The sequence below is a fragment of the Chenopodium album genome, chromosome 11 (assembly GCF_948465745.1).
Source record: "Chenopodium album chromosome 11, dcCheAlbu1.1, whole genome shotgun sequence".
Taxonomy (NCBI): Eukaryota; Viridiplantae; Streptophyta; class Magnoliopsida; order Caryophyllales; family Amaranthaceae; genus Chenopodium; species Chenopodium album.
The window spans coordinates 49,485,441-49,500,621 of NC_137844.1; the positions used below are offsets into that span (position 1 = coordinate 49,485,441).

At 40.8% G+C, this 15,181-nt stretch overlaps 1 protein-coding gene across 1 annotated transcript; it reads right to left on the reverse strand.

Moving 5' to 3' along the window:
- Nucleotides 1-9,505: 9,505 nt before the first annotated feature.
- LOC145566757 (uncharacterized) lies at nucleotides 9,506-14,569 on the reverse strand. Its single transcript, XM_081626075.1, has one exon. The coding sequence runs from the start codon at nucleotides 14,567-14,569 to the stop codon at nucleotides 9,506-9,508; it is 5,064 nt and encodes a 1,687-aa protein (XP_081482201.1).
- Nucleotides 14,570-15,181: the final 612 nt, after the last annotated feature.

Below are 15,181 nucleotides of genomic sequence, written 5' to 3' on the forward strand. Positions count from 1 at the left end.
TGTATAAAACTAATTTTAAGATACAATAATTAGCTTAAGATTTTTGTTGAGTTGGTCTTTTAACATGATACGTAATCACCAAAAGTCAATGTGACAAGAAGATCCCAAATTCAAATCTCATTCATCCCTCTTACTTTCAAGCACCGATGAGTATGGGAAGGCTCATATTGAATTCACATTAGTTCATTCAAAGGGTTCTCACATAAGAGGATGTGATAGAGTATAAACATTAATCATGAATAACTGTCAACTTGTTTAGAGAGCCATAATGACTGGTGATGAGAATCGATTCCATAATCTCCTAAAATTGGGAAGGAAGCTTTAATCACTTGAGCTATTATACCACTCCTCGATCACTCTCAAACTAAAAGCATATATATAGCATTCCATATATTTAACCAAATTCAGATCATCCGTTCAAATCAATCTAGTATTTGCGAAGTCTTTCAGGTTGAAAAGTAGGTTAAGGATCAAACTCCATATAAACCTCGGCCCACAAGGCCACAATGAATAGGGATATACTTGAAAGCAAGCATTTTTCCTTTTTTCATCAAAACTAAACTTGAATTTAGGGTTATCTTATAGTATTGAGTCATTAAATTGAACCAATAACAAGCTAACTTAAAATCGACCTAAAAATTAATGTGATTTAACAACCACTTACCACTTTTAATTAAAAAATTATATATTGATTCAAATGCAGCGGGCTAATTTATGAGAGCTAACATTATTATGATTATTAGACAATTAGCTAATACAACTAAGCTAAAAAATAATGTGCATGTGTAGCTAATAAGACAACTTGGAGCTTATTAAAACAATTGTTTGTAGCCTGTTTCATGGAGTGGCTAGTTTTGTATCCAAAGCTACGTGCTACCTGTTACATAATTCAATATTCATACATGACCCTTTATCATTGGATCATTACAACAACCGTCGTATGATTTATCATATTTTTAAGTTTATATGTAGTTAAACTCTCTTGTAATATAGGTTCGTGTTAACTTATTAATATTACACCAGTTACACGCTCGCAGCCAGACAGTAATTAAAAAACACAAACATATACTACCTCCATTAATTATATATAACAAACTAATGGAGCTAGTGAAATGAATCCATTGCCTCCATAAGCAGCATGTTTTGACCTTCTTTCTAAGGAAGGGGATCAAGTAATCACGATCACTTTATTTTTTTAAGCATCTTTACATTGATTGGCATTCTTAGAAACAGTAACTCCCCCCTTTATCCGGAGCATGCATTAGTAAAAAAGCCAATTTGGATAATGAAAAAAGGTATTAAAAGCAGTCAATCTCATCATAAGAAAATCTAAGTGACACTTCAACCACTAAGTCGTACTATTTGCTAAGCTATGTAAGGCATGAAAATGATAGATATGTTTATGCTATAAAAAGTCTACATTCCAAATGATTTATAGGCATATTCTGTCATGGAAGCAACAGTTTCATATTTATCCGCATTCAAGAAGAATTAAATGCCAGGAAGCTACTTAGTTGTATGGGGTGTCAGACTGTCAATTGATTCGACACGATGATGCAAGTTTAAAATAAAAAACTATAACATATTTTTTTTTTCTTTTTCATGGATATATACATACTTGTATGGAGTAATTTACAAACATCCTAATTTTCCAAGACCATAATATCAATACTTTGTCTTTAAAATTTTGGCTCGATTTGCTAAGATTATCTTGCATGGGCCAAAGTAATAGTAATGGTGATCACTCTTGCATAGAAAGTGATCAAAAGATAGATACACAAGAAAATAACGGCCCACCTATTATTACATATAGATTCGTATCTTTTCATCACTTTTACCCTTGCACTTACCTCATTTTGTTTAGTTTTTCGTTCTTGTAGATCCATCCAAAGATATGCATGATCCATGTTTTTGTATTTTTTTTGTCGTTACTTAAAGAACACTAGTAAGAGGAGTGAGTCAGATCATCAAAATCTTGATAAGTTGTACATGTATCTTCTCTATTTACCTAGGAATTATGTTGCAAGTCGCATAGAAAGGAGTAGAAATTACAACGATAGTTGCAAACCCTAACAAGTTGATATTATAAAAAATACATTAAATTGAACATTTGAACTTAACAAGATTTTACTTAACTATCTGTTACCTTATATATCAAATATCTTGAAACATACAAGTATCATTCATTATAGAGGAAGGCTCATATAAGAACCCCCCTCTATATAAGAACTCAATCTTATATAAGAACTAATCTCAGCCCTTTATTAGTTTTGATCTAACCATCTAAAATGATCCTTTAGTAATGACATTTCTATAATTTTGAGGAGTTCACGTTTAGAACATAGAAAAAAAAATTTAGAACATGGAAAATTTTTAGAACATAAGCCGAAAAAATTTAAAAGATAGCAAAAATTTAGAACATAAGTGAACAAAAATTTAGAACATAAGAAAAATAATTAGAACATAAATTGAAAAAATAATTTATAGCACAGGAAAAAAATTTATAACATAAGCTGAAAAAATAATTTAGAACATAGGAAAAAATTTAAAACATAAGCTGAAAAAATTTAGAACATAGGAACAAATTTAGAACATAAGCTTAAAAAAAAATTAGAACATACGGAATAGGAAATAATTTGGAACATAAGTAGAAAAAATTTAGAATATAGGAAAAACTTTAGAATATAAGCTGAAAAAAATTAGAACGTAGGAAAAAGTTTAGAAAATAAAGTGTTCTTACATAAGAAAGGGTTCTTATATATATATATATATATATATATATATATATATATATATATAAATGTGTAGGGTACAATAATATTGTACCATTGTAACACTTATTGACTTATATATTGTGGGGGTAAATAAACGGTGAAAAACTTACCCAAGTATTATTAGAGCTTATAAAAGGTGTAACAAATAATGCTTTTTCATAGATTTGCGAAGCTCATGCGCTCCAGCCTTCTCCACTTGAAATAAGGTGGGGGTCAATGGTCGAAGTTAAAATGTGCTATACAAATTGTTCACTCCTCATCATGCCTTTAAGTTTTTATGGATACATATGATCATTGGCCCCTTAAAATGAAGTGAGTTTTGAAACATATATCGCCCACATGGCCACATTTTACATGTGGCAAATGGAGTTATGATGGTTTTGAAGATGGGGGTCAATTTTTATGACCATGCATGGAGTGTCAAATACATACTTGTATAATTTATTTACATTGTATAGGTAATTTTTTAAGAGATAGAACAAAATTATATAGGGATGTCCATTGGCATTTCATGCACCTTATTAATTAATGACTCCGTCATTGAATTGACCACACACCTCCAAACATGACTCGAGAATTAAATCATGTTCTTTTTTTGTCTATACTCTTGTTCTATCATATCATTTCTTAGAGTTATCCTCAGCCAATTTTGTGAAGTTAAGCTCAATTTAGGTTTTTTTGTTGATTTTTTTGTAAAACAAAATTCATTCATTAACCAGCTGCTTAATCAATTAAAATTTATAATATCATTCCATCTAGAATAGGGCTACAACTCTTCCTTAATTCTTTTAATATGGGACTTTTCGTCTAGCTATATACGGATCAGAGTATTACTCTATTTTTGTCTATTTTTTCAGTACCTGACCTTTCTATTTGGTTCATGGTAGGTGTTTATTAATTTAAAAGGGATTCCGATAACTAGAATTATTTTTATTTTGATAATTATATGACATAAGTTGTATATTCTTCATGTAATATAGCAACTTATTACAAAATTCATTCAAAGATTCAGATCCATGGGAGGTTTAAAAAAAAAATGGGAGATGGATGACTACTTATGATATTGTTCATCCACTATAACTTTTTTCTTCAAATAAAATAAATTAAAAAAAAGTGGTTTATTTGACTCGTGAAATCTATATTAGCTGAATCCCCAAAGTTAAAAAGTGCAATGTTCTGGTCAACTGAGTGCATGCTTTTGCCTTTTTATAGATCTTCAAACACTTTCTGTTATACTTATACGAAGTACTAATTTAGATAATTATCATTCAAATCTCTTACAAGATTGCTTATATTATAAAGTTTGGCATGAGGTATGAAAGCGTCATATTAATATAATACAAAATATGAGATTAAATTAAAGTGCTACCTGTTCCGGGTGAGTTCCGATACCAAGATGTCTTGGGGTTGGTAAAGGTTTACCGTCCAATTTGATGCCTGCACAATCAGCACAGATAATCTAGCCCGGGGGTTATCCAGGAATAACCGCTCCGATGCCAAAGTTAGTAATCTGAGGAGGAAGGTTTGAAGAGAGAGAGAGAGAGATTGTACCTTATTGTGAAAATGTGGCTGGGTATATATAGGGGAGTAACCAAGCAGGTGCCACCAGCCCTTATAGGTGGCGCACCGACTTTACAGGTGGCGCACCGACCTTATAGGTGGCAGGTGCCTGCGTGGTTTCAAGCTGCTTTCCACGTGGCCGAGAAACCGGCCATTATGGATGCTAAGTTGGTTCGCTTAATTGCTGGCTAATTAATGTCAATTATCGGCCAAATAGGTGAGTTGTCGGTATTATCCCGTACAACTAGCCCCCCAAGTGGGGACGTTGACAAAAAGTCATCGTTCGCACTTTATGAGTTCGAATGAGTTATGTGGCCCAGCAAAAATTCCAATATAAAATAGATGTAGGAGATTTAAAAATCTCCGATTTGTCTCCAAAGTGAGCAAAGTACCGACAGTGCTTTGCTCAATATAAAATAACTGTAGGAGATTTAAAAATCTCCGATTTGTCCCCCAAGTGAGCAAAGTACCGACAGTGCTTTGCTCAATATAAAATAACTGTAGGAGATTTAAAAATCTCCGATTTGTCCCCCAAGTGAGCAAAGTACCGACAGTGCTTTGCTCAATATAAAATAACTGTAGGAGATTTAAAAATCTCCGATTTGTCCCCCAAGTGAGCAAAGTACCGACAGTGCTTTGCTCAATATAAAATAACTGTAGGAGATTTAAAAATCTCCGATTTGTCCCCCAAGTGAGCAAAGTACCGATAGTTATTTAACCTTAGTCATGCTCCTGTTTGGACATTGTTATGGGCGGGAAAAATTGAAAATAAGTAAAAAGTAGTGGGGCACGTGTCAATCGTCGAGCGTTTCTTGATGAAGAGGTGCTCTTATCTCCGCCGTTGGATTTCATGCACCAAACGTCATATCAAAATACTGTTCACTGGGGGTATAAATAAGGAACACGAACAGTTCCTTTATTTCCTCTCAAGTTTTGCAAAGGATTTCTCAAAAAATTCCCAAAAAATTTCTCAAGAAATTCCCAAACATAGGTCTTGTTTGCTATTCCGCTTGATTTCTAGTGCGAAGATACTTCTGGTTTTATACTCTGGTGGACGGATTTCAGTCGCTTCAAGACTTGGTTGCTCCCTCTTGTTTTTGCGATTCGTCGAAGTTCTTCGCTTCGTGTAGAGGTAAAAAATACTCTGAATTTCTCTTTTTAATTTATTTGTTCGATGTTTGTGACTTGTATGTAGTGGGTTTTGATGTTTCTGCATTTGTTGAGTTGGTTATGCGTAAGTCTATAAAAAATTCTATTACGGGTGAGGCCTGTGAGGCTGACCCGTTTGTACCCTTGTCCTCAGCATCAGAAAAGGAAGCTAAAAAATCTTCTCGGTCTGTTAATCCTGGTATATTAGAAGATATTGATCTTCTTGAACTTGAGTCTGTCAGTGTTATTGAGGACGTTGACTCATACATCTTCCTCGACGAATACGGTTCTAATCTTGGTAAAATTGGTGTCGAAAGAGTCAAAATGCCGAGAACTAAACGTCCCAGCCATGATCCTAGCCAAGGTGAGAGTTCAGTGAGGCGTCCAGGCAAGGAGCCTTTGGTAGAATACGAAGATGAAACAGCCGACATCCCTGATGAGGATGTGGAGTCTACTGAGCGTAGCACAACTTCCGAGAAGAGTGAAAACTCAGGTGATGAGGTTGATGGTAGCGGAGAACAGGTTGAAGGTAATGGCTCTGATGAAGAGAAGACCGATTCTGAAATAAACGAAGACATCAATGTCGGCGAACAAATTATTGCCGAGGAGCGATTGGATGAAGCGTATAATTCAGAAGATGATGATAAGTGGTTGGAGACTGCTATTGAGAAGAATTACTGCGGTGTCGGTAGGAGATTCTTCAGGTTACCCGATGACTATGTGCTTACTCTGCCTTCTTCCGGCAACAACGTTTTTGATTGTCCGGCGGGACATATTGCGGTATATGCTAAGCATTTCGAGTTTGGTCTTCGTTTTCCGCTTCATCCCTTCATAGAAAAGATCTTTAAAGCTTGGAATGTCTGTATTGCGCAGCTAACTCCGACAGCGGTTCGCAATGTTGTAGCCTTGGTCTGGACTATGATTTATATGGACTTTCCACTAACTTTGAATTTGTTTCGCAAAATTCATCGATTGAAAAAAGACAGTCAATCTCCAGGCTGGTGGTCTCTTCTTACTACTACCGGTAAGATTACAGTATGGCCGAAAATGACCAGCTGTAAAAAATGGCAAAATCAATTCTATTTCGTGAAGGTTCCTGATAACTTTGGGTTACGGAAGACCTTCCACCTTCCTCATACTTGGTTTGACACCCTTAGAGATAGAAAGTTAGGCGTTCTTGAACGAAAAGCCTTTCGGTTTTTCGATTGTCTTTATATAAATGAGGGTAGGAAAGTAAAGGCCGTTCCAAGGGAGTGGCTGCCCAATTGTAACTATATTCTGGGCAACGCTCCCCTGTCTCATGTTGGTCTCTGCCATACTGATGAATATGGTATGAATTTAGCCATTGTTTTTAAGTTTGTGTTAATTATCCTTTATACCAGCTCGTTCTCGTGCATTATTTGGCCTCTTGTAATATTTAATTTATTGTTGAGTATCTGCGACCGTTAGTATATTTGCTCATTATACATTGTTTCGATTTTGACTAGTGTTTATTACGTTGGAACTTTTCGCCGTTGTAGCTTTTCGTTAACTGTATTCATACATTTTTTATTAAAAAACAGGTCCTGATAAGTTAGATAACGCTAAATTAGGGCTTCGTCCTGACGGCCGTGTTAAGCAGCAGTGTCCACCTAACCCTAAGGGAAAACTCGACACTCTTCCTAAATTTGCTACCAGAGCCCAGAAAGGCCGTCAAAGAAGTAAGCGAGATATGACAGCCCATTCTCAATCAAGACCTACTGGGGCTACCAGTCTCCCACTTAGACGAGGTGGAGGTACCGTAAGGTCGAAGAGAGCTAACTCGGCTTCTGATCATGATCAGTCGAAAAAGCAGAGAACAACCTCAGCTACTGGCCGAAAGGAGTCTTCTGCTGCCCCGGACGTCGTAAACTTAGAGGATATTGAAATTGACGACTCTGGGAAAGAAATTCAAGGGGCTGATACCCAAGTTCAAGCTGAAAGGATCATTCCTGTTTCTAAGGGGGCTCCCCACGTCCTAATCGGCCTCTCAACAGCTGGTATTCATAACGCTTTTGTGCCCGCGCCGGTTCCAGACTTCATTGAGGTTCCACATGTGAAGGTTCCTCAAGAAATTGCTGACGAACTTCTGGACTTCCCTGTCGGCAATGCTAGTGAGGCTTGGCGTCCTCAGCTGAACGTTAACAGAGGTGAATCCATTTATGCAGATGACCCGTTATCTGGGGGCAGTCTGGGCTGGAGGATGTTGAAGGACTTGCCAACCCCTGCCGATAGGACTAGCAGTAGGTTTACGGCCCCTTGCGGTCAGATGATGAACAATCTTATGAGGGTATTTTTCTCTCTTCTCTTTTCTTCTTCTTTTTTTTTTATTGTATGTATATATATTATTATTATTTTTTATTGTTAAGGGTGGAAACTGTCTCTTTGCAGACTGTCACCTCGGCTGTTGAGGTTGTTCATATGTACTAGCATTATCAGAGGCAGGCCGATAAAGCTGAGGCGGTTTTGAAGAAGGCTGATGAGGAGCACAAAGCTCATCGGATTGAGGTTGAAGGCCTGCAGTCTCGGATCAATCAGCTAGAGCTCAAAGTGGTCGACCAGGAGTCTCTGTCCAAGAAAATTGCTGATTCGGAACAGAAGCTGAAGGCCGAGGAGACTCGGAGGGAAACGGCAGAGAGGGACCTTGAGCTGGCACGGTCAGAGAGGCCTGCGCTGAAACGTCGGGCCGTGAACCAATTTCTGAAATCTGATATCTACTGTCAGAAGCTGATTGACCGTTACACTGGTGGGTGGGTTGCTGCACATCGGTGCGTATGTAAAGCCGAGGACTGGGGCGAGGACAAATGGCAGGCAGTGGAGGATGCTTATGGGTCTGACCGACATCTTTCTCCTACTAGCTACGAGAGGGATTATTTCGATGATCCTCCCAGCCTTGCAACTATGAAGAACCTTGATCCTCGCGGCCTTCCTGATGAAGAATTTGATGACGCCCTTCTTGCTACTCCTTCTCATGATGACGGTTTAGGGAAGGAGTCTGAGCCCAAAAAGAACTGAAGTGTTTTGGGCAGTCATCATCCAGCTGTTTAATTACTTGTCTTTTGAAAAAACTCATATCTGTATGCTATGTCCGATAAGGGACTACTTGTTTTGGTTTTGTATGTCCTCAATCTGACTATGTTTTAATCAGCAAACTTTTCATTTTACTATCGGCTGTAAACGATAATCTGTTCTTTTTTGGTAGCTATGTTTAATTTGTTTATTGTCTGTGATATTGGGCTTGTGCTTGTGTTAGCTGCCAATTTTGTTTATTCATATCATGCTTGCCCCTCAGTTTTGACGAGTAAATGTCTTAACATTTATTCGTGAAACTTAATGTTGTGCTTGAAAAATTACAGCCGTGATGGGCCTGGAAAAAATCCGTTACTTCCCTTAACAAATCTGTGCTCTTTCGTTGCGACCTTTAGCAGGCTGAGCAACGACAGTGGATCAAACCGTCTATTCAACTCACCTTTAGGTGCATGGCTCTTTCGTTGCGACCTTTAGCAGGCTGAGCAACGACAGTGGATCAGACCGTCTATTCAACTCACCTTTAGGTGCATAGTTATCCAACCATCTCAGCACTTGAATGGCTGCTACGGCTAGCTAGGCCGTTTGCATGTCCATATCGAAAGTGGGCAGATGGTCCTCGTTTTCATTACTGAGTGTTTCGCAGTTTTTATTAACGGCTTTCCGCCAAAATGAAATTTGCGTACAAAGTAATCCTTTTAAAGGATAAGTACAAAATACATATTGAATAGTTATGCCGACATCTAAGAACTTCAAATTTAGCTACTACTAGTACAAATTACATAGGACTAAGCATAGTACTTTTTCAGGACAGCTGCGTTCCAAACATTTTTCAACTGGGCTCCCTCTAGTGTCATAAGACGATAGGAGCCTTGGCGTATTGTTTCGTATATTTGATACAGACCTTCCCAGTTTGCCGTGAATTTACCATCAGCATTTCCTTTTCCCGTTGCAGCTGTTCTACGCAATACTAGGTCTCAATCTTCTAACGGCCTATGGCTGACGCGCTTGTTGTAGGCTTGACTCATTCTGTTCTTATAGGCTGCAGACTTAATGAAAGCCGTTAGCCTTACTTCCGGTAAGAAATCTAACTGCTGTCGTAATAGCAAGTCATTTTGATCCTCGCAGAAGTGTTGAATTCGAAATGTCGGTAACCCTACTTCTGCAGGGATGACGGCCTCCAAGCCGAACGCCAGATTGAAAGGTGACTCTCCTGTCGTCTCTTTAGTTGTCGTCCTGTTAGCCCATAATATTTCCGGCACCAAGTCTGCCCAAAGTCCTTTGGCGTCGTCAACCTTCTTTTTTAATGCAGTTAGTATCTGTTTGTTAGCGGCTTCAGCTTGGCTATTGGATTGAGGGTGGCATACCGCGGCATACGCGAACTTCACCTTGTATACACTGAGGAAATCTTTGACCGGATTACAGTCAAATTGCGAACCGTGATCAAAGACCATTGCTATCGGCAACCCAAATCTGGTGAAAATGTTTTTCCAGATAAACTTCTTTACTTCATTAGCAGTTATTTTCGCCACTGGCTCCGCCTCTATCCATTTCGTGAAGTAGTCTATTCCTACTATCAGAAATTTACGGCCTCCTGTTGCCGAAGTAAAAGGTCCGATAATATCCATTCCCCATTGGGCGAATGGGATAGGGTTGAGGATAGGTAATAGGTCGTTAGGTGGTTGATTTATTGCTGGACCAAATTTCTGACACTTATCGCACTTCTTGGCGTAGGATAGAGTATCCGAGCTCATTGTCGGCCAATAATAGCCTCTTTTCATTGCTTCTAAGGACATTGACCTGCCGCCTGAATGATTACCGCAATCGCCCTCGTGTATTTCTTCTATTAATCTCGCTGATTCATATGCCGTTAAACATCTACGCAATGGCAGCGAGAAGCCTCTCTTGTATAGCATGCCCCGAAACATAATGAACCAGACGCTGTCCTTCTTGATCTTTTGTGCTTCGCTTTTATTTGTCGGAAGCACACCCTGCAATTTATATGCCAGAATATCGTCATACCATTCTCGGCTTTGAGTTACGCAATTTACCTCTTTCTGTACTTTTTCATCTATACTTTTTTGTTCCAGAACCTCAACCATCACTGTACGTTCTAAGTTATTAAAACTAGAACTTGCCAACTTTGCCAACGCATCTGCCTCAGTGTTTTGTCCACGGGGTATTAAATTGATCACAAATTGATCAAGTGTTGTTGTTACGTTTCGGAGTTTTTCTAGATAGGCCATCATTGTCGGCTCACGTGCTTCGTACGTTCCATCAAAGTGGTTTGCTACTAACTGCGAATCTGTGGAAAGCTCTACTTTCTTTGCCTCTGCTGCTATGCATAATTGGACCCCGGCCAGCGCCGTTTCGTACTCGGCCTCATTATTGGATGCCTTAAACTTGAATCTTATTGCATATTCGAATATATCTCCCTGTGGGGAAGTCAGGATTATACCGGCCCCGGATCCTGTTGCGGCAGAAGAGCCGTCAACGGACACTTTCCAGATGCCGATTTCGTCCTCCTCTTCATTGTAAGAGGTCTCGACTATGAAATCTGACAAGGCATGCGCCTTAATCGACACCCTTGGCTTATAGATCAACGCATATTCCGACAATTCAACCGCCCATTTCAGCAGACGCCCAGAGGTTTCCATCTTTTGCAGAGATTTTTCTAACGGTTGATTTGTTAAGATCTCAATGGTATGTGCGTCAAAGTACGGTCTTAGTTTTCTTTCCGCTATTACGACTGCGTATGCGGTTTTCTCTACCAGGGGGTATCGTCGTTCTGCGGCATTTAACACATGGCTTACAAAATATATTGGCATCTGCGTCTTCTTGCGTTCCACTAATAGTACTGCCGCTACTGTTTTTGGGGATGCCGATATGTAAAGTTGTAGTGTTTCCCCCATTTCTGGCCTTGCTATTGTGGGTAATGATCGTAGACGTTTCTTAACGGCTTCTAATGCTTTGACCTGCTCTGGCCCCCAAACAAAAGTCTTGTTTTGACGTAAGACTACGAAAAATGGTATTGCCTTGTCTGCCGATTTGCTGATAAATCTTGTCAACGCCGCCATCCGGCCCGTTAACTTTTGTATGTCTTTAATTGATCTCGGTTGCGGAAGGCTGAGGATGGCTTCAACTTTGTCGGGATTAGTATCTATCCCTCTTTCGCTAACCATGAAGCCCAAGAACTTTCCGGACTTGACTCCGAACACACACTTCTCGGGATTCAGCTTCATCCGGTATTGTCGGAGAGTATTGAATGTCTCCTTTAAGTCTTCAATATGATCTGCAACTAGACGGCTTTTTACAATGGAGTCGTCAACATAAACTTCGACATTTCTCCCTTTTTGGTCGGCGAAAACTTTATCTACCAGTTTTTGGTATGTTGCTCCCGCATTCCTCAGCCCAAAAGGCATGGCTTTATAGCAATAAACTCCGGCATCTGTGATAAATGCCGCTTTGTTTCGATCCGGCTGATAGAGGCTAACTTGGTGATATCCAAAAAAGGCATCCATAAAACTTAAAAGTGCATGGCCTGAGGTGGAGTCGACCAATCTATCTATTCTCGACAATGGATAGCAGTCTTTTGGGCACGCCTTGTTTAAATCCGTAAAATCAATGCACATCCTCCACTTTCCTGACGGTTTTCTAACCATTACGACATTGGCTAACCATTCTGGATATGTGCATGGCTCTATAAAACCTGCCGCCAACAACTTATTCACTTCTGCTTGTATCGCTTCGATTTTTTCTGTTGAGAAGTTTCTTTTCTTCTGTCGTACTGGTCTGGCTCGCCTATCAACATTCAACTTGTGCACCATTATATCTGGATGAATACCTGGAATTTCATCGGCCGAGAACGCGAAAACATCCGCATTCTCCCTCAGGAGTTCAATCAAGTGGCACTGCATATCGCTATCCATATCGGAGCCAATCTTAACCGTACGATTAGCTACTCCGGGCTGTAATTCAACATCAATAGTTTCTCCTCCCGGCAGCGGTCTTGGGATGGTTATGGGCCTTGTGTCAAAATTCCTCATTGCTAAATCTTGGGTAGAAGGGGATCGTTCCCTTTTCTGATTATGCAAGTTCGTTGAACTTTGTCGGCCAGGTTGCTTTAATGCCGATACATAGCATTCTCTTGCCATTGTCTGGCTGCCTCGGATACGTTCTGTTTTGCCGATATTAGACACATAAACCATCGTGAGGTGATATGTCGATACCACTGCTTGTACATCATGAATCAATGGTCTACCAACGATAACGTTGTATGCTGACGGCACGTCTACAATCAGGAATTCCGTCATCACGTCCCGTGCCATCGATCCTTCTCCAATTCTGACCTGTAATATTATGCTTCCTTCGGGTCTGACTGTTGACCCGTTAAAACCGATAACCGGGTACGACACCGGCGTCAAGTACTTTCGGCCTATCATCATTGCATCAAACACTCTTGCGAACAAAATGTTTGCTGAGCTGCCCCCATCTACCAACGAGCGCTTGACGTCGCACCCATTAATTGCCAATATCAACACTAACGGGTCGTCATGAGGAAAGACTATACCCTTTGCATCGTCCTCGGAGAATGATACACATGGCATCATCGCAGGCCGAGGCCGTTCATCCACTCCTAAAGCATTCACAACATGCTTGAACTCCGACAAGCTTTTCTTTGCTCCGCTAACGGAACCCCCATGCACGAGCCCTCCGGTAATTACCTTTATGGTTATCTTACGTCCAAGAGGTGTAGTACCTTGCCGGTAAGAATCAGCATGACCTGGACGGTATGTATCATCTTGTGTTGACGGATCTCCTTGTTTCCGATATTCTGTTTGCCGGGCCAATGGTGCGGGTTGTCGGCTTGTTCCCCCCTGAGACCGATATTGGGAGAGGTGTCCCTTTCTAATAAGGTCTTCAATGTTTTCTTTCAACTGGATACAATCTTCAGTATAATGGCCGACGTCTTTGTGGAACATGCAATATTTCTTTATATCTCGGCCCTTCGTTATCATTGGTGCTGGCCGAGTCCAATCTTCCTTCTGCTGATTTATTGAATAAATAGCGGCCCTTGGTGTGTTCAGTTGAGTATAATTATTGTACCGTCCCAGACCTCTGGCAGGTCTATTCGCTTTCTGTGGGTTCTGCCTTCTAACCCCTTCCACCGGGGTTTCTACTGGTACATACGTGTTTTGTCGCCGAGACGGTTCTGCCGAGACAGTCTGGTTGCCTGCTTTCAGAAGTTCTTCGCTCTTGATATATTCATGAGCTTTGCTGAATGCTACCCCCAGGTTGGGGAAGGATTTCCGCGCCATGTATCTCTTAAAATCACTGTCGGCTAGACCACTCATCAAAGCCATGACGGCTATCTCTTGCTGTAATTTTGGAATGGTATTAGCTTCATTATTGAAACGCCGAACGAAATCTCTTAGTGATTCGTCCCTTCTTTGCCTGATAGACATGAGTTCCCCTGAGGTTCTCTGTCTTGCACTGTTGCTCACATACTGACTTGTGAACATCTCGACAAGGGTCTCAAAACAGTCGATAGACCCGGGTGGGAGATTAGTGAACCAATCTGAGGCAGCCCCCACCAACGTTGTAGGAAAAACCTTGCACCACACCGCATCAGTATCGGTGTATAACAGCATATGGCTTTCAAAGGCCGCTACATACCTCTTTGGATCACCCTTGCCGTCATAGGTACATGCCGGCATTTTTATTTTTTCCATTTGCTGATCAAGGACCTCTTGCGTAAAGGGAGACGTCCTTGGTCGAATGATGGTCCTGGCTAAGTGCCTCGGCGGCCCGCTACTGGCCTCCTGTCGGTATGATTCTGATTCCCCCCTTTGCGCAGTTCTTGTAACCTGTCGTTCAGAGGGCATCACCGTTTCACGCGGTGGTGGTCGTGGCTGAGGCTGCTGCTCGGCCTGATTGAACTGATCTTCGAGGTTGATGATTACGGGTGGTGTCGGCCTTCTCTGTGGTTCCTTCGTGGCCGCGATCCCGGCCTCTTTCCTTTTCCGGGACATTGCCTGCATGACTTTGGCCGTTATCTCTAACTCTTCCGGAGTGAACTCTCCCAAGGGATCCAGGATAGCCTGAGTTCTTTCGGTGTTAGCGGTACGTTTACAGTGTCCTTATGAAGAAGGTGGGTTTCATCCTCCACCGTTATTTCCGGTACGGTGTTTATGGCCTTGTTGGCGTCAGTGGCCAGGATGCCGCTATCAAAATTCCGATTTTCTGATTCTGGGATGGGTGTAGTTTCGGTATTTCCTTCCATGGCTGTGGGAGGTCTTTTTTGGACGATAGAAAAAATTACTTCCCCTCCTTCTAGCGCCAATTGTTCCGGGTGAGTTCCGATACCGAGATGTCTTGGGGTTGGTAAAGGTTTACTGTCCAATTTGATGCCTGCACAGTCAGCACAGATAATCTAGCCCGGGGGTTATCCAGGAATAACCGCTCCGATGCCAAAGTTAGTAATCTGAGGAGGAAGGTTTGAAGAGAGAGAAAGAGTGTAGAGAGAGAGAGAGATTGTACCTTATTGTGAAAATGTGGCTGGGTATATATAGGGGAGTAACCAAGCAGGTGCCACCAGCCCTTATAGGTGGCGCACCGACTTTACAGGTGGCGCACCGACCTTATAGGTGGCA